General features: G+C 43.0%; 1 protein-coding gene and 1 non-coding gene across 9 annotated transcripts; one reads left to right on the top strand and one right to left on the bottom strand.

Moving 5' to 3' along the window:
- Positions 1–146: 146 nt before the first annotated feature.
- Positions 147–19,746, bottom strand: LOC120453995 (transcription intermediary factor 1-alpha). Of its 8 annotated transcripts, none has more exons than XM_039638953.2 (10): positions 18,839–19,746; positions 5,076–6,468; positions 4,118–4,201; positions 3,643–4,046; positions 3,433–3,562; positions 3,035–3,300; positions 2,803–2,977; positions 1,911–2,271; positions 1,681–1,804; positions 147–1,616 (listed from the first exon to the last, which is right to left on the bottom strand). In XM_039638953.2, the coding sequence occupies exons 1-10, from the start codon at positions 19,037–19,039 to the stop codon at positions 1,356–1,358; spliced, it is 3,399 nt and encodes a 1,132-aa protein (XP_039494887.1). In that variant the 5' UTR covers positions 19,040–19,746; the 3' UTR covers positions 147–1,355. The 8 variants fall into 8 exon arrangements, with proteins under 8 accessions (XP_039494887.1, XP_039494890.1, XP_039494894.1 ...); XM_039638956.2 differs by having other exon boundaries at positions 147–1,619; positions 3,661–4,046; XM_039638960.2 differs by having other exon boundaries at positions 147–1,619; positions 1,911–2,247; positions 3,661–4,046.
- On the top strand, positions 8,516–8,599 carry Trnal-uaa. The gene has a single exon. It is a non-coding gene; the product is annotated as a tRNA-Leu (tRNA).
- Positions 19,747–20,076: the final 330 nt, after the last annotated feature.

Here is a 20,076-nt window from a genome sequence, read left to right as displayed (position 1 = left end):
GCGCCCCTATATATTCCCTATTGTGGCGTTATTAGGAGGAGTTGACGTTTTAGCGTCTAGTTGTAATATATTTTTTGTAGTTGTCCAGTGTTAATTCTGTTCGTGTCTGCTCTTTGTGTCTCGCATTGAAAACATTTATGAAAATATCGACCTTAGCTGATTTGGTTTTATTTTAGTTTCGATCCGGCATTATAAAAAACTACATACACGCTCGGTTAAATTTATACATATATATATATATGAAATATTGATTCTTTTTCGGAAATATGTATAGATCATTATGTACATCTCCTGCGGCGGTCCCGCCGATCGATTGGTAATAAATAGAGCTAGTCACTCCTTACACCTACTGTATGCTATTACGTCAAACGTACAACATTCAAACATCAAATTTGCTTACTCGTATTTTAAGGGTTTGATTCATCAGCGAAACTTAGAGGGCTAGAATGCAGCTAACTTATTTCAAGTGTCTTCTTAAGTGGTATACGAATGTATGCTGTTTTTTGGGCGAGCAGGAGCTTAGGGCTGCACATGGGTGTCCTAATTAGATTCTACCGATAGATGGTTAGCGGTCAATAAATATCGTATATGTCAAATTCGAAATATTTGTAGAACTTCGCCACAGTGTTTAATTTAATGGTAATAATAATATATATGAATAATCGGTAATTTGTTCTTCTTATTGTTTTTCGCTATCACAAAAGTAAATACAATTCCAACAAAGATAAGTTAGAATGGGTTTCATCCAAAACAAAAATCGGTGAAAAAAGGATGACAATTTCACTCGAGCTTGAACACTTACACCTAATCACTTTAATCTCTAGTGAATCCCTAAAGAAAGGTATACATATTTATAGTTATATTTATATCAATGTTTATGGATATTCAACACTTAAAATGTAGCTAAACATATCTCTTTTCCATTTTCGATCGCCCAAGGATTTAATTAATTCCACTGTACGTAAAAATAAAATCATATCGAATGACTGGCTTGGTTTTACTATTTACAGCTGAGTTTTTATAAATATTTTGAAACACAAAAGTTCAACGAGCACCTCTGCTTTTTTAGGTCTAGTTGCTTAAAAACAACAAACTCTACGTTAGCGGATAAATTGTATATGTAGCATGTGCATCTACAGTCCAAACGCTGCGGCGTACGCGTGCAATAGCTGAAGAACATAATCGGCGCTCTCTTGGATTACATTACTGCCCAAGCTGTGCGGCCGCTGCGGCATCTCCAGGTCCATCTCCTCTAGGAAGCCTGGAAGCGGCTGCTGTTCCTCCTGGCTACGTTCTTGTCCCGTCTCCGCTGGCTGCTCCCCGTCTGTGCCCTTCCCTCCGGGCATTAGCTCGTTCTATTCGTGCGCCGATCGTCTCGCCCTCTTGGCCGGCAAGCAGCCACCATCGCTGTCACCTAATGATGCCGAGCCGCAGCTTTTTCTTCCGTTTTCGATGGGCGACGGCGAACCAGTTGCATTCACACCTAACAGCGCCGGCGAGTTTGAGGTATTGCGCTTACTTAGTGGCTTGCTGCCCTCAAATTGCGGCAACCACTTAGCTAGCTGCTCCTCGAAGAAGTTTTCCAAATACTTGGCATTGGAGTAAGTTTTCGTGTCCTCCTAGCCGAAAATTTGGTCATAAGTAGGGATTGCTATTATGCTGTATTACTATTAATCTCACCTGATAAAAGAGGTACGTGTTGGAGAATATTAAACGCACGTCGGACACGAAGCCTGCGATATCCTTGTAGTGGTTGGGACTGGATGGATCCAGGCGGGTGCGAATAACATCTAACGACATGGGACTGTAATGGGCATTTAAATATTAAAATATAACATTTTCAATCATATATGTATACCCTTGATCAGGAGATACAATCTTACTGATCTAAAAGTTTTGCAAAAAGTTACCTGGAAACAATCTCGTAATAGGATGTATTGGCTGGCGACTCCGGCTCCCGGAAATTGAGACTCTGCTCGTACTGGCAGTACAATTCTAGACAGATGCGCTGCAGGATGCGGAGCTCCAGGGCGCTCAGCTCGCCGGAGGAGTTCTTTTCACTTCCCTCCGCCTTGGTCAGCTCCTTGAGGTTAACGCACAGCAGGCACTGCCAGCTCTCGCTTTCGTCCGGCAGCGAGCTGATCGCGGGGATGTGACAGTTCTGGTGAAAAACCTTGGGACACTTGTCGCAGCACATCAGCTCTCCTCCATCCAGACAGACGGCGCACCAGTCCTCGTTGGGATCATCTTTTTGTTCGTTTTTATTATTAACTGATATGATTAGTTTTTTTGTTCGCATTCATGGTTCGGGTGTGTGTTCATGTGAGTGTGTCGTGTACGCATTGTTGTTGATTAATACGAGTTGGTTTGAGTGTGTTGGAGTGTTGGTTTAGAATTGATTCAGTAATTGTTAGTAATTTATTCGTGTCGTTCGTTTATGGCGCGTTTGGATTTTATTTGGAAATCGATTTTATTTTGAAAATAGAAATAAAGAGAGCAAAGTTATGAGAATTTTAGAATTTTATTTGGTAAGCCCGCAAGCAAAACTAATGGTACTGATGCAGCGTAGCGTTCCCTACCACAAAGAAGACTCCACACAAAACAGTATTCAACCTTCACCAAAATCTAAAACTAAAGCGGATTAAGGGCTGATGGTTGAACATAAGTAGGTAACAAGCATTCAAAGACGTAAACAAAGTGATTTCCTCCACCGTTTGGATAAGACTCTAACATGAAATTCGGCAACTACAACGCCACACGCACATGAAGCATCTGCAGACGGACCGCGGTGGGTGAACTTACCTTCCTGTGTGTTGGACAGATCCGTAGAGCTGTGCACCTGTGGCGAGGTGGTCTTTGTGCGACCCTCCGGCAACACCTGCACCCCATTTGAGTCTAGCTTGGCTATGGTTGCAATAAGATCGTTGATTGAGTCATCCCGCACCTTGTCAATGGGCTCGGTGAAGTCCTTGGTGTTCTATTAATGATGAAGAGATTAGCGAAAGATTTTCAAAACACCAATATAAAGACCCACCTCATGAGTGCTGGGACTGGGCGTCTTTGGATTCGTCGAGGTGACGTTAGAGAGTATCGAAACGGCTGGCCCCAATCCCAGGGCAGCTGCGTTCAGTTGGGCGCTGGAGGAGCCGTTTCCGTGGCCCGGGTGACCCGCACCACCGCCCCCCAGGCTGGGCGGGGTGCTATTTTTGAGCGTGTTTGGGGATTTGAGTGAGATTTTAAAATTTTCCGATGTCTGGCGACCATTCGCAAAAGGCAAAAGGGGACCTTGTTGCGAACACACTAAAATAAGAGGCAAAATATTTGATGAGTAATTAGAGAACCTTGTCAAAAGCATTTGAAAATTTCACTAAACTGGAATATGGATGAATAATAATTTAGATAACCAAAGAGGGGTTTAATTCAATTACTCACTGTTCGACTGTTGAGCGGATTGCGGGATGTGCCACTTGGCCAGGCTGTGCATGCCTCCGCCGCTTAACTGCGGGGAGGTCTGCGGTGGGCCGGTATTAAAGCCAGCCTGGCTCCCATGAAACCCCAACGACTGTGGATGTGGAACGAAAAATAGGGAAAATATTAATTCTCCGCATTGGCTATTATGAAAGTTCTGCTCTGTAGACTTACATTCTGCATGGCACTCACATTCTGCATGGGATTGGACATCATCTGGGGTCGCTGCAGTGCACCCGGCGAAGGGATTTGGCCGCCTCCGCCCCCCGCCGCTCCGGCCATGGCCGCTGCAGCCGCCGCCTGCTGAGCGTGGTTGGCCATACGCTGATACTGCGACTGGAAGCGCGCGTTGCTGTTCATAAAGTTGGCGTCCCGCGGACCGCCTCCTGGACCACCGCCCTGCGAGAAACCCTGCTGGCCGGGCATAAAATGCGGACGCATCTGCGGACCCATCGGTTGGTGCGCAGGAGCCGGGGCTCCTTGCGGCCCACCCGGATAGCTGGGCGGTCCATTGAATGCCATATGGGCATTCGGGCTCTGTGCTGCCTGGTTGTTCAGCAGGCCCCGCAGGCTGATGTCTGAAATTGCGCGAAGAGAAAATTAATTTTCCACCTTGCCCGGTACTTCAAAGTTCGCCTTTGGCACTTACCCATATTCTGCGGATGCGTGGAGGAGCTCACGTGCGGTTGTCCGTGTCGCTGCATGCCCACTGGTGGCATTCCCCCGAAGCGAACTGCAACGCAGACAAAATTACAAATTCCATTACAAAGCTGTTCGCCAAATGATAACTCCCACTGTCTGGAAGGAGGTAGAGTCTTTCTGGGAAAGCTTGTTGGCTCCTCCGTGCAGTTGGTATGTTACTAAATCATTGAAATAATAAAAAACTTTGGCGAACGAAACTTAATACACTTTGTATTTAAAAGCAATAGTTTGGGTTATTTATTGTACCCGCTACTCGTAGAGCAAAAGGGTATACTAGATTCGTTGAAAAGAAAGCGTTGTCAACCCTATAAAGTATATGTATTCTTGATCAGAATCACAAGCCGAGTCGATCTGGCCATGTCCGTCTGTCCGTATGAACGCCTCGATCGATAAAAGATTCGTTGAAAAGTATGTAACAGGCAGAAGGAAGCGTTTCAGACCATATAAAGTATATATATTCTTGATCAGGATCAACAGCCGAGTCGATTTGGCCATGTCCGTCTGTCTGTCCGTATGAACGTCGAGATCTCAGGAACTACAAAAGCTTGAAAGTTGAGATTAAGCATGCAGACTCCCAATACATAGAAGCAGCGCAAATTTGTCGATTCATGTTGCCACGCACACTCTAACGCCCACAAACCGCCCAAAACTGCCACGCCCACACTTTTGAAAAATGTTTTAATATTTTTGCATTTTTGTTTTGGTCTTCTAAAATTCTATCGATTTGCAAAAAAACTTTTTGCCACGCCCACCCTAACGCCCACAAATTGTTTAAGTGTTTAAGACTCTCCTTCGCACTTCCACCAACTGAGTAACGGGTATCAGATAGTCGGGGAACTCGTTCTCTCTTGTTTTATACTCTAGTTGGCGTTATAAAAATAAATAAAAATAAAAATCATTCATACCCTTACCTGACCCGTCACCCGGAAAGGAGCGACTCATGGACAGATTGTTGAACTGCTGCTGGGCAGCATTGCTGTAGAGCGGCGGTCCGTTCTGCGGTCCAAAGTTGACGGGCGGTCCGTTCGGCGAGAGGCCAGCGGACATTCCGGGTGGAAGACCAGGACGCAGGGGTGGCGCCATGTTCGGGCTGGGAGGCTGGCGAGGTGGGTGCTGCGGCTGAGGGGTTCCGTTGGGCGAGGGCGTGGGCGGATATGGTTTGCCATCCACGATTATGATGCCCAGCTGCGAGATTACCTTCTGAAGATCGGAAACCTGGTTAAGCTGAACTTGAATGCGCACTGGGATTTCCGGGTTGGGGATATCCGCCCTCTGGCACTTGAGCTTCTGCAGGTGACGCACCAGAGACTTTTTGCTCGAGAGGATAGCGAAATCACTGCCCTTCTCCAAAGCGTTTTGCATAAAATCGATGCAGTGGTCCGTGTTGTCAGACAGCAATTGTAGCGTCTCCTTCTTTTCCACCAGCACCTTGAGTTTACTGTCGCACACCTCGTTTAATCTCATGATTAGCTGCTTGCCTCGGGTATTAACCGTATTGGTGATCTTGACCGCCATGGCTGTGATCTCCTTGATGAGGTCCTTCTTCTTGTCGTGGATCAGCTGTTGGCGGTCATCGATCACCTTGGTAGCCGAGGAGAGAAGGAAGCGTTTGTAGTTGATTTCGGAAACAAGGGTGGACAGCGCCTGTCTTGACTCCGTGGCAATCTCGTGGGCAAACTTGTATTTGTGATCCCGATGGTCGCTCAACTGGCAATCACGACAAGTAAGCTTGTCGCAGGTCTCGCAAAACAACGAAAGCTTCTCCTGTGGGTGCAACTGGCACATGTGCAGCTTGTCCACCCCGGCAGCTCCGGCCAGCTGCTCGTTGTTGGCCTCGTCTTTGGGCTTAATCGTGTGGTCCTTAGTGATCTTCAGGCGCTGGTGAGCCTGCACACAACTGTCGCAAATGTACTCCGAGCAGTCAACGCACCACGACGTGGCCACTGCACCATCGGAACAGCTGCTGCATTGGATGCTCGCCGCAGCGGAGCTCTTCTGACCTTCGCCTGTCAAGCCCAGAAGACCGACCCCATCACCACTGTCTCCGGCGGTGCACTGCTCGATGAGGAACTGGTTGTCCACGATAAACTCCTGCTGCGACGCATTGTCGCATACGGGACAATGGATCAATGGTGGCAGCGAGCGGTCCAGCTCCGAGAACTTGGTGCTCACGCACTGGGCACAAGCCACGTGGAGGCATTCTAGCAATTTGGGTCGATCATTGGATCCGAGGAGTTGCGCGCAGTAAACGCACTTGAATAGGGTGAACTTGGCTGATGCGGAAGAGTTTGACTCTGACTGCAATAAAAATAAGAAAGAAGCATTCGTTACTAATCTGTTTTTCGAGTTAATTTTTATTTGAGTTAATTTAATGTAATAGTCGTCATATATCTAGTTTTTATACCCGTTACTCGTAGAGTAAAAGGGTATACTAGATTCGTTGAAAAGTATGTAACAGGCAGAAGGAAGCGTTTCCGACCATATAAAGTATATATATTCTTGATCAGGATCAATAGCCGAGTCGATCTGGACATGTCCGTCTGTCCGTCCGTATGAACGTCGAGATCTCAGGAACTACAAAAGCTAGAAAGACATAGAAGCAGCGCAAGTTTGTCGATTCATGTTGCCACGCCCACTCTAACGCCCACAAACCGCCCAAAACTGCCACGCCCACACTTTTGAAAAATGTTTTGAAATTTTTTCATTTTTGTATTAGGGTTGTAATTTTCTATCGATTTACCAAAAAACTTTTTGCCACGCCCACTCCAACGCCCTCAAACCGCCCAAAGCTGCTACGCCCACACTTTTGAAAAATGTTTTGATATTTTTTCATTTTTATATTGGTCTTGTAAATTTCTATCGATTTGCCAAAAAACTTTCTGCCACGCCCACTATAACGCCCACAAACCGCCAAAAACTGTGTTTAAGACTCTCCTTCTCCCTTCCACTAGCTGAGTAACGGGTATCAGATAGCCGGGGAACTCTACTATAGCGTTCTCTCTTGTTATTTGTACAACCTTGTCTCGCTACAGCTTTTAAAAACCTCTATTAAAAGTATCCTTCAATCGACAGTACATTTTTAGATAGGGCTCTTCGGATAATTTATATTACAGGCTTATTAAGCTATAAAAGAAGGCCCAGGTTATAGAAGGACAGTACTTTCACTGCGCTATACAATGTAGGTTCTCTATCTTATCTTATCTTTTTCCACCAAGATAACGCTGACGAACGATTTATGAGCGTAATTCCCAAAATATAATCTTCCGACGTATTAGACGATTAAAATATTTTTGCATTCAATTTAATTTGGGTTAAATTTCGAAACCGTCAAAAACTATGGCTTAAGTCCATTTGCAAAAACTATAATCAAATAATATCGAATAAAATGACATGAAATTAACGTATAAAGATATAATAATAGATTAGATTTAAGGAGTTATGTAAGCCATCCATCCACCTTATCGGTCGAGAGGCTTATCTGCCTTGAACTTTGAGACCGGAAATTACATTTACTCAACACAAGTGGCCAAGATCAACGTCTCAACGTCGCAGCCTCGAAACTTCTTTACAATTAATAGCAACCACTTTTGAGAGGGGCTGAATATTAAACTGTGGACGATGCTGGAGCTGAAAGCTGCGATTGCGAAGCGTAGCCAACGTCTCCCCATGGCCTCCATTGCCGGGCGTCCCCAACTCTGTCTCCGAATGTCGCTGGGCGAAGATTGATTAGATTTATCTTCAGTTGGAGCACATAAATCCAATTGATTGATTATGTTTGTGCTCGATAAAGATTGTTGCATTGGTGTGCGAGCGCTTTGCATGCAGCCCCACAGAGTACAAAGTACAGTGAATACATATAAAGCAACGGAAGCGCCACGGACATTGATGAATGCGCCACGGCAGGCCGAAGGAGAACCGAAATCCGGACTCGAGTCCGAACATTGCAACGCAGGCAGAGGGGGAGGTGAGCAATAGGGATTCTGACTGGGTGTAACTGCAGCGCACATTATTTTAGCACATGGATCCCAGTCGATCCGGCGATCCATCTTCTGTCCGAAAGAAAGTTTCGCCTCCCTCAGTTTTCTCCAGAGCCAGTTCAGTTCGCTACTTTCGAAACGGCTCGGCGGGCGCTCATAAATCATACAAGAAACATCCATTTTGTTGCAAGTACAGTTGCGGTTAGTGTAATATGTTTAACATAATTTGTGGAGTCTATACACATCACGAAATCAATGTCTAGGAGGGAAGCAGTGCTTAAAACGAGGTTCAAAAGGTTAAAAGTACTGAATATACAATCGTATTTCCTTTCTGGGTATATAGTACCTAGAATTAGTGAGAACACATAGCCAGGTTGGCCGAGCGGTCTAAGGCGCCAGATTTAAGCTCTGGTTCTCGTGAGAGAGCGTGGGTTCGAACCCCACACCTGGCAAAGATTTTTTTACAGTGTTTTTAGTGATTCTAAATAAGTACAACCTGAATTTATGGAACAAACGTAATGCGTAATGTGCCCGATGACTAACAAGTTTTAGGCCGCTGTTTCGAAAATACGAGCTTAACAATTTAAGGAGGTGCACACAAACAACCGAGTTTCCGAATATACAAGGTTGTCTGACATAAAATCTAATAACAAGAAAATACATTTATATCATACATCGAAACTCATACTTTTATTGCCTTTCGTACTCCCACAACTATAATTTTGGCGTACACTGTAAGTGGGCGGCCGACCAGTGGAGCTGTGTGCAGGGCGTGTCGGCGTGGAGGCGTCTCGGTACCCAGAAGGCTGCGTCCCACTTGAAAGCCATTCATCATGAGGCTGTCCCCATCCCCGCGAGCTTCTCGCCACGGCTCGGACGCGCATCGGACTTGGATCGGTTGGGTTCGGCTAGTGTTCGGCGGTTCGGATCGGTGCCGCGCAACCCACTTAGTGTTGCCCAAGACCCGCGGCACTGGCCCAGAGAGCAGGCCATTATAAATGTGGCGAAAAACCAGCTGCTACCCCCATGTTTCCATCGCATCGCAATGACTTGACGCAACTGGAAGCGGGTAGCAAACTTGTTTTCTCGGTCCGCACCTACAGAGCTATGCATATATATTTGTATGCCATTAAAACGTGTGTGTATGTCTATGTCCGTAGCATCCCATCCGATAAATGGCGGGCAACATGTGGCAGGAATTTAAAGAATGTTTTTTTGCAAGTAATGCGAATTAATAGATTTTTCAATCATGCAAGTCGCTCAAATGGAAAACTATGTCGACTTGGGTCTAATACACCAACATCCTGTTACTCCAAATTCGTGCTTTAGGGTAGAAGAGTTTAAGATATTTATTCCTCAAATGAGAAATACGTTAAAACGAAGTTTCATCTTAAAGCCATTACATTTTTGGCCGTTTTCCTCCATTATACAAAAAGCCGCCAATCACGTAGACCATTAGTTTGCCACGCACATCAAAAAACAGCACGCTCGCACGAAGCTAAACCGAAATAAGGGAAAAAAGTCGAAGGCAAAAATAACTCTAAATCAATTTCAATTAAAAATTGTTGAAAGGATACCCCGCAAGAGCAACTAGACTGAGGCTACAACACACAAAAACATCCGCACGAAGCTCTAGAAATGGGAATTGATGGAATGGCGCATGACAACGACTGAATGAGTGCATTTATGATTGATGTAATTTTGATGAAAGTAAATTGTGAAAAGTTTTCCCCGCTTTTCAGCCAACTTGCTCCCATCTCTCGATTGGCTTGGCAACGGACTTTAAAAGGCTTTGGCGAAATTTAATTTCAAATTTATTTTCGAAAAAGTTTCAGTCTCGTTAGTCACACAGAAAACTTTGTTGCTGAAATTAAATGAAAGAAGTTCCACAACTGCAGTTCGCCACTGTTCGCGCCACACACCCTCTCACTCGCACACACTCTCCCCTTTCTCTTATTTTCCACAGGTTTCACGCTGTCACAAGACCAGCATCGGTTGAAAGTCCAAGCTGACAACTTTTCGACACATTTCACATTCGAAATCCATTTTCTGAGGCCGCCATAATTCCATTAAGTTGCTCACGACCCTCCATCAGAACGAATTCCCCTGTGTCAAAGGCCAGAGATCTTTACGAGGCGAAGGCACTCGCGATTGAAAAACCCCTTCTTAGAGAAACTGCTCGATATCAGCTCCACTTAATCGATTCTACGGCGCTTTAGACTTCACAATAGTTGGATGATTATAAACAGCTTGTGATTAAAAGGCAGCAGGTGATTAAAAGTCTATCATAAAATGTGATTGACACTTTTATAATTGGCATAATCTTTTAGTTTAGATGCAGATAAGCAGCACGGCCAAAGCTTGTTAATTGTTAGCCAAAAAGATTTCACTATGGGTACTAATGTAATTATGGGTACTCAGTAATGCTCTCGTATAGACACGTTAGCTGGCCATCTTCTTATGAAGGAAAGTAATTTTTAGTGGTTATCAACGGAGTAACAAAATAATCATGCTGAATCTAGTGCCGCCAGTGTAACGCAAGTTCGTTGAAAAACATTGACACGCTCACCGAACCTCCTACAAACCGGGCAAGTTCCTATTTTCAAATCGAAATGTATTTTTCTTGCCATTGCCACGCCCATTCATCGCACACAAACCCCCATAACGCATAAAAGAATAACATTTTAAAAATTGTGGGCGTGACAGTGCTTTTGCGGTTTGTAGGCGTGGCCCAAATGTTTTTGGCATACCGATAGGAATAGACAAGACAAATTATAAACTTAAAAAAAATCGAAACAAACTTCAAAGTGTGGGCGTGACAGTTTTGGGCGACTTGGCAATCTCCTGCAACAAACTTGAGCTGCGTCGATTTCAACTAGCTATCTAATCGCTAGCTTTTTATCTATCTAGTTAAATATCTAGCTTTTATTTTTCATACGGATAACTTAACAGTTAACTTAATTTGCAGACATATGAATCTTGTTTCAGTTAATGTAGTAAACCCTATGTGAATTTATACCACCAAATTGGACTCCACTATATCCTCAGATGGCAATCACCGCCCCATTTTGTGGTCCTCATAAAGGTATTCCTTGTTACTCAGAGTTCAGGTAGCCTTAAAATTTAATTAAGCTTTATTTAAATTCAATTTGTGGAAAGTTAAAAATAAGCTTCCAGTCTCTTTGGAACCCCTGTGAGTGGTCGATTTCGTTCGACGTGCAGTTGCAGAATACGAGTTGCACTTTTGGGTGGTTTCCCACCCGCTGGTAACCAACCTCTGCCACATACGCACCCCACCGCCCACTGACCCGGCCATAAATCAGTGCAATATGAGACGTGCATCATGGGAGGTCGGTCGTCCTGCTGGTTAAAAGGCGATTTCAGATAGAGATGAAGCCCAATGATGCTGGTCCTTTTGGAGTTTCTTCGGATTTCAGACGGCTGGATGCCGGTTGATGATGGCCGGCCATCACTTGTTTATTGTTGCTCCTACGTCAATTTCGTTTGTTTTGCAAATTTACAACACAAAACGGCAGGCATCAAATGGCACGGGCATATGTATGTATATGTGTGCGTACATGTACTTTGAACTTTCGGACGACAGGGAAAATCCTTTGATACAACAAAAGCAGAAAATTAATTACGTTTAGGATTTCTGCTGGGTCCACATTTTGGACAATGGCTAATCGTCAATTCATCATTCAGACTGTCCGTAAAACGTGACTAAGAATCTCGGATCAGATTGGTAGAAGAAGTACCTTTAAAGGAAATGCCAACACCTAATTTAAAAGTATAATTTACGCAAATGGAAAGTAATTGTATGTAGTTCGCTACGCTTTCCATTCAAGGTTCATTCGCCGCAGTTACTCGTTTTGGGCAAGGCGGACCCATTCGATATGCTTCATCGATATGGTCGCCGGTTCATTAAGCCTGATCAAAGTAATCAAATTGGAAATGCTTCCCAGATATGTAGAGGCGAGTGAATAAATTCCGAGATTCTTTGGGGTTGAACAATGCAATATGGAACTGAATTATGATAATATGATGTAATTGACTAGGTTTATAAATGCCTCACCGACAAGTAACTGAGCAGTCGTGCTTATGGAACATACATAAAGCACTCAAAAGAACTTCTTCACCGAGCAGTGGGACTCAGGTGACAGACTGGCACATCAAAGTTCGTGAACCTTATGATGCTTTTCTCTTTCATCCCCCCATAAAATCCCCGGCTCCCTCGCACACTAACATAAATTTCCCAGGTTTATATCGAGCGGGAGCGATGAAGACGAAACTTGCTCTTGCAATATTTATGAGACTTTGCACTAAACTGAAATTTCAAAGACACCACCTCAACAAAATGGCCGCCATAAATTGGTAGAAAAGATAGAAAGGGAGCGCAGAAGACGGCGGCAGATAGAGCCGTATAAAATATATTATACTCCCCACAATAAAAGCGAAAAACTTGATTGTACCTGGAACTTGTGAGCCCAGCAAGCGAGTGCAGAGAGGGGCGTTCGAGGGGCGTGTCGGGCCAAAGTTGCTGCGATTTATGCGACGCCATCGGAAAGTGAACCGAGTTGCAGGGCCGGGAAAGGTGCAGCAGCTGATAAATATTAATGGCGAGGCCACCGCCAGATGTCCATATAAACAAACCCAATCCACGATTTCAACATAAATAAATAAAATTGTAAATATCCAGATGCAGCGAGAAGCGTCGTACACGAATTAAAAGCATTCCAATCCAAATACGAATTTCAAATCGTTAGAAGCACTTCAAATCGGATTCGTATCTCCTCCCAATGGAAAAGGGCGGAGAAAGCGAGAGAAGCTTCGCCATTTTGGACCATTGGCCATTCGGTTTAATCGCGGACATATCCGGCCAACTTCGCTGCAATTTCCGCTCTGGAGCTGGATGAACACGAAGAGGGTGGTGAACCACCCGAAACCCACCTAATGGACAAGCCCTAATGACGCGACATAACATTTCATAACGCAATTTAAGCCACCAAAAAAGTATGTGTACTGTACATAAATATAAATTTCTACAGAAATGGTTTCATAAAAACCATGATTACGAATTTACGCAGATACACAAACAGCAATTGAGAAAAACATTGATGGCACTCTTGATTTCCTATTTTTTACCTATATACTAACATATATACATATATCCAAAAATTTCGATAGAACTCAAGTGCTTGAGGTATTCCCAGAATATATATTTCTGAAATATTTTTTGGAAGATTTGAAGAGCTATCTGTATTTTAAGGTCTTCCCATAAAACGGGCTGTTGATGACGGAACCCATTAAATATTATACTTTTGTATCCTTCGTTTTCTTTGCTCAAATGTCTCAAGCCACATCGCTTCAGTCGTAAAGATTTAATTGTATGGAAATCGTAAATGGCACGAACAAAAAAATTTTGGTTTATTTTATGAGAAAATCGATGGAACCCATTAAAAGCTGTCACAACTGGCGAACTACAGGTCCTAACCGAAGGAAGTTGACTGGGTTGATGTAAATAAAATTGCTTTTTCACAGAACTGTCATCATGTGGCAGACCCTTTTCCTGGGACTTAGGGGATTCGTAATGGCGCTGATAACTGGAACTTCCAACCGAGAATGACATATTCAGCGGCTTGTAATAAAGTGATTCATTGAGATTGTAATGACAGCGAAGGGTCTTTTGTTAAATGAGTTGATCGATTAGATTCATTCGAAGATAGTTACCGAACTTCCCTGATCAAAGGAAACTTAATAGCAGTTCAGTTCTGTACAATACTACTTCAAGGCTATCACTTAATCATAATCTGTTTACCATCTAATGTGAGCTGTACTCCATTTGTATGAAAAATTGGCAATTTTTTTTTTATTTGCACAGCTGTTTCTGGTCCCAATAATAAAATGTTTACTTTAAACGCAATAAGCAGATTAAATATAAACAAAATTGAAGGATAGACGAGCGAATCGGGAGAAAGTTGGATGATACCATTCTGCGTTGTTATTTGGATCCGACTACGGTTGGCATTGGCTAACCCTAACCATAGCTTTCCCGCGTTTCGGCGTTAAATGAAATAAGGCTATTTCTACTTAGAAAACGCCATTTTACTTTCTGGTCCCAAACGCAATATTTTGATATTCTCTTTTGCGAGTTTTACGATTTCGTGCTTACAGTCAATGTTTTGGGTTGGGAAACTTGACTAGGTACAGAACGGAAAGTATAATAATTATTACTTCCAATCATGTTGCGAGCATAAATTTAGTATTAAAAATCTTTTGCTGGGGACTAAGAGACCAAAAGACGGGGAGCCAACCAAAACGAAACCAGGAAACCGCAAACTAATGAACGGACTGAGCTGTCGACTGGTCCCCGGATTTTGGACCCCAGCGCTTCTGCTGCAGACGTCGGTCGAGGGTTGCGTCGGGTGGGAGGGTTGCATAGGCGGTGGCCCGGGCAGGGCGTTGTGGTTACGTTGGTCCGACGAGCCGGTGGCCCTCGGTCTCTGGAGCTTACCAAAGCCGTCACAGCCGCTGTTTCTGTTGCTGCTGCTGATGCGGTTTGCGGTTCTTTTTGTGCCCGATGCAATTGTTCCTGCTCCCGGGGGCCATGGCATCAGCAGACACGTATACACTATAATATGTACATATACATATATGTATGTATGGATTGGATGGAGTGTGCACGAACTACGAGTACGAGTGTTTTCCAAAATGGCGACTCCCCGCTGATGTAGATACACAAACCGGTAAGACGTCCCAGCCAGCAGGGGGCCCGAAAATCGTGACGCCAGTTGCAGGAATAGCAATATTATAGCCGATATGGTACCGGGACGTGGGCGTAGGCGTATCAGGGGGCGTGCCAAGACGGCAGCTGACAAGCTGACGCAACTCAGAAATCTGCTCACATCTGCTGTCTGTTGCCGTAGAATGGTAGGAAATCAGACAGTCTCGTTTCTCAGGACTTATGCAGCTTATAAAACTTTGCCCTCTGCATTTCCCCTCCACTGACAAAAACGTTCTACTTTAAAGTAGCGTCAGTTGGTTTCGTTTTGCCACTGCCGCCTGGCTGCACCATTTTTGTTGCTGTGCGTTATAATCCGCTTTTTGTGATCGGATTATGTCCTGTGTAGCACCTAATCCCGGCACAGGAGTGCGACCAGCGTACACATGTTCCGAGCACCACACCTACAACTTCACCACTCCCATTTCCACTTTCAGTTCCAATCCGATTCCGTCCATTCGCACTGATCCCGCAGTCGCAGTCAACTTTAATTACGCACTGGATGTCGATGGATGGATTAGGGCGGCCTTACGCCCACACTGCCCGGAAAAGCAATTAAAATGTGTATATCTTGGATAAACAGGAGGACGTCCCTAAATGGAACCACCTTTAAAGTTATAAAGTTATTAATATTTCAGAATATATATTTTTGCGTTCCTCAACTAAGGGGAGGGTCTGTAAATCAAGCAGATGGTTCTTTTATTAATGCGGTGCAACATTTCAGATTCAATGAAGAGAAAACAGCAGGTAAAAAGAAACGTTTCAGGCTCACAGTAAAGTTAATATATAATCTTCTTCAAGATCATTAAATGCAGAGATCTCGGGAACTATAAAAAATAGAAAGCTTGGAAGTAATCCCCACGCAATGCAATGTTGTTTTAATACATTTCCTCGACTAAAGAGACTTCTCTTTTTGACTTAAAAAACTGACTTATAGTCAAAAAAAAACGGTAATCGATGTTGACATCATTACCTTGTTTCAGAAATCGAATTATAAAGAGTATTTTTAATCTTAATTGCGATTTCAATAGAATCACAAGGGGTTGGTTGACTAACTAGGCGCTTTAAAATCTAGACATTTTGACTGCATTGGTTTCAGGTAGATCGAGAAAAGTGAAAAGAGAATAATTTTCCAAGATTTACCGCCTTTATTGCAGGGTAATTAAGTTAATTAGAAACTTTACTTTTCTTGTGCATTTAACGACTTTTATTTGGGGGGTTAGGGTTTCCTAGCACCGACGTCTGAGTCTGCCCATCGGCACTTTGCCTTCTCCTCGTTTTGCTTTGCTTGCATATTCTCATCAAATTAAATTTAATTGTACATCATTAAAGGCCGATTCTAAGAATTCGTTTCGGGTCTCGTCGGTATCTAACACAAAATGGCGTCGTACGATTTTGGGTTTTCATTTATTTTGGTGTCAAGCAATCTAATTACAACCTGTCGCATGCATGGGGTAACACACAAAGACCCGGCTTCATGCATATGTATGTACTTATTTATGGGAGTTTTAAATATGGTCTCATGGAAGGTAGGAAAATGCATTTAGGTGCAGTGCTTTGGAGATGACATATGGATGCCCGGAAGCGGGAACTTCCTCATCAGCTGTCACTTTTAATGCCATAAGTCCGCCATTCGACAGGAGCTACAATTTAATAGGTTTCTCTTTTCAGATGAGCTTCAGTGATTTTGAATGTTTTACCGATTCGAAAGTATAAAAGTTAAAAAGAAAATCTCAAAAATAAAAGCTTGTTATTATAATACCTTGAATAATTACTAATTCATATATATAGGAAACAAATAATAGTAAATTTTAAGTCATTATGGAGAAATTCGCTTTGTGTTTTTCGCTTTTTTAATGTATTCATGAGTTTTCTATTTAGTTGGTAAAATTAGTTTTATGAAGTCACGCATATATTAGAATAATTTACTCGATAAAGAGGAAAAATGGATGTTAGAAGAAACATTAGCATATAAATCTAATTAAAGGATCGCAGAATTCATAGTGTATCATAAATAATTTATTGGCCATCATATTTAGTATTTAACCATTCCCTAAGAAATAAGGTTAACACTGTTTTTTAATTAAGAATGTTTTGTATTAATGTTATTTATCTTTTGAAGAACCACGAATCTAAAAACGTATTCCTTTAAAATCCCCATCATTATTCACACTGATCTCCACACCTAGCCTTGGCGAAGTACTTTCCACTTGATCGTTTGCCCGCATCAGAAATGGACATTAACTGATCTGGAGGAAATTCAGCAGGGGGGCTAGGGACTGAGTCTGGTCTCTGGAGTCTGGGGGTCTTAAGTGCCCCCAACGACCGCAGCAAACACAATCGTTTGCTTGATTGACGGACGCATTGAATGAGTGCATGTCATTCCCAATCCCTGGTTGAGTTCAAGAGAGAGTGGCCACTCCAAAAGGCCCACTCTAAGCGAACATTTATTTGCACGGTTGCCGGAGAAGTTTCAGTCTTTCCATACAGTAAGACTTCCGTAAATAGAAGTAACACATGCCGCTTAGAAAGTTAGAGCTCGCATTTTTAATTACTTGAAAACGTGTTTAAATTTTATTTAGCACACATAAATAATAACGTAACCAATTAGAGTCATTTAAATTGGTTATCATTTGTGAAAAACATAAATTTCGTTTTATTGTAATCACAATTCCTTGATTTGAATTCATAGTGTTCAATTTATATATTAAAATGTATTTGTGATCAAGTTTATAGAAAGCTTTTAAATTTACCAATTTACGTTAAAATTAAGGTATGTAGTCATATTCGGTATGTCCCCAAATTATAGTGCAAGGTCAGTTAAAGCAATTTGTGCGACTATACAGTAAGTAAAAAAAACAAAGAAACAAAAATAATTATAGTAAAGTGCACATATTGCCATAAAGACTTTAAAAGCTGCATATTTATCAGTGCAAAATGATAGCAATAATTATAATATTTTTTATGGGTTATTGTTATAACCACGGAATGGGATGTACCTTTTCATCGGGAAAACCTACATAGGTTCCACTGTGGCTTTAGGAGCAGCTCAAGCACGACGGAGAGCAAACACACAACCACTTACACTCTCTTGCCGCTCATCTGGAGAGTGGCAGCTGCAAGTTGCAGCTGATCTCCAATTCCAGGAGAGAAAAGACCATCTTGACTTAGCTCTTTCACTTAAGTAAAAGCGAGGTAGCCACAGCCTAGAACCAGCTTGCTCTGCTCGCACCCATAGGAGAAACGGGGTCTATCGGCACGAGACTCTAACTAAGCAGTAAAAAAAATGCTCAAACAAGCAAATATTTTACGCGACTATATCAAATAATTATGAAAACTCCATTAATCTTAAAATTTGTAGTTTTTTAATTTAACGTCTTGCGTTAAGTCGGTTTTTATACATACAGCTTTCCAATTTGATGACACATTTTTTAAAATTGGTTTAATGTTATTTAACGTTAATTATATAGCTCTGACATTTATTACTTATACCTTTCTAATATCTCTTCGAATAATGTGAAAAATATGATAACATAAAGAAAATCGCACGGCGTTTTTTCAGTGTGAGATCTCGGACTGGGCCGTGAAAGTAAAACAGCAACACTTGCAATTGCTCGTTGTTTGTTTGGCTGTGTGAGTGTGCTGGCATTTGTTTGCCTTGGACTGGGAAAAAGATAACAAACGCTTTTGCACGAGACTCGACTCAACTCGAAACGCTTGATAAGGACGCAGCACGAGCGCATTAAAATCAAACCAAAACAAAATTTTACACTGAGGAGGCATAGGGGATTATTTGAGTTGAGCCGGCCGTTTGTTATCAGCCGCAAGAGCACGTGTGATTAGGCGGCTTTTGTTAACCTCAACTTGGTGGTAGCTTATAGGTAACGCGTCATACGGACTAGGTACATACCCTTTTCTCAGCACTGTCGCAGGGATTACTCAGGCTCAGCGAAGAGGAGCTCAAGGACGAGGTGGTGGGCGCACCGCTGGCCGTGCTGGGTGTGCTCATCTGGGGCAGGACATCCGTGGGTACGGCGTCCAGCTGCTCCTGCTTGATTCCGGCGATCAACGGCAGGAAGTCGTTCTTTAGCTGCTCCAAATCCATGTCCATGTTGGCGAAGTCCTACGATTTTACCGCGTAGGCGGTTGATGGCGATCGTTGAATTTAAAACGTGGACGTGCTAATTATAGCAACCGATTTTTTGTTGACTAACCGACCGACCGAATGTTTCCCTAAAAGCTGTCGCCTTGGAACGGCATAACTATTGCGATTATGTTGCGGTATTATTGTTTTGGAATTAGTTGGGTTGTTAATCCATTCCAATGCTCACACGCACTCTCACATCCACAGGGCGCGCGCACCAATACACACGAACTGCACGCGAGCAAGCAAAAACAACGATATGAGGTTGTATTGTATGAGGTTCACAAACGATTTTTCGCTAATTCTTTAAGATCCGAGTTTTGTTCGTAGTTGACTCCTCTTTATTTAGGTTGCTAATACATTTTAATTTAACCTTCGACTTCTGGCTTGCAAAAATATTGGGTTCTCCCTCTCTTTCGCACAGAGAGACCCAACTTTCGTTTTACTTATACACGACGTTCGCTCGAATTTCGCTGCTATTTTTGCGTCTGGACGTCGATTATTCCAGCGATTCGTGCCGCATTTCGTCCACACGCGGCTTGAATTCTTTTTTTGCGCTGTGAGCGCGACTTTTGTGCAGTTTTATTGGCGTATTTCGCTGTGAAAACACACGGTCTCACGGCGTTTGCTCTCGTTGGACGCTTCTTCTGTACAAAAAATGTTCAGCCATTTTGGATTCAATTAATTCATGTTGGCGTTGCCAATTCGACGGCATTTGAGGGCTGTTACGCACGGCCGTGAAGACGTAAGCAGCTGAGGTCACACTAAACACGCGGTCTGGCCAGACTACACATGAGTCTGCGATACGATTCGCTTTAAAATCTTAAAAATGTTTGTTTCTTCCGTCTGGGTGCTAATCGTTTGCAATTTTAAATTCCTTACTAAGCCTAGTATTATTATTTCCTCGTAAAATATATCATAATTTTTAATTTTTTTAAATCTGTTTCGTCCTTATTCCGTTAAGGCATTACGTCACGTAACGCTTTTAACATTTTGCGCCACAC

The sequence above is a fragment of the Drosophila santomea genome, chromosome 3R, assembly GCF_016746245.2.
Source record: "Drosophila santomea strain STO CAGO 1482 chromosome 3R, Prin_Dsan_1.1, whole genome shotgun sequence".
NCBI classification, from domain to species: Eukaryota; Metazoa; Arthropoda; class Insecta; order Diptera; family Drosophilidae; genus Drosophila; species Drosophila santomea.
Note: the sequence above shows the minus strand (reverse complement) of the source record. Positions and strands in the feature narration are given on the sequence as shown.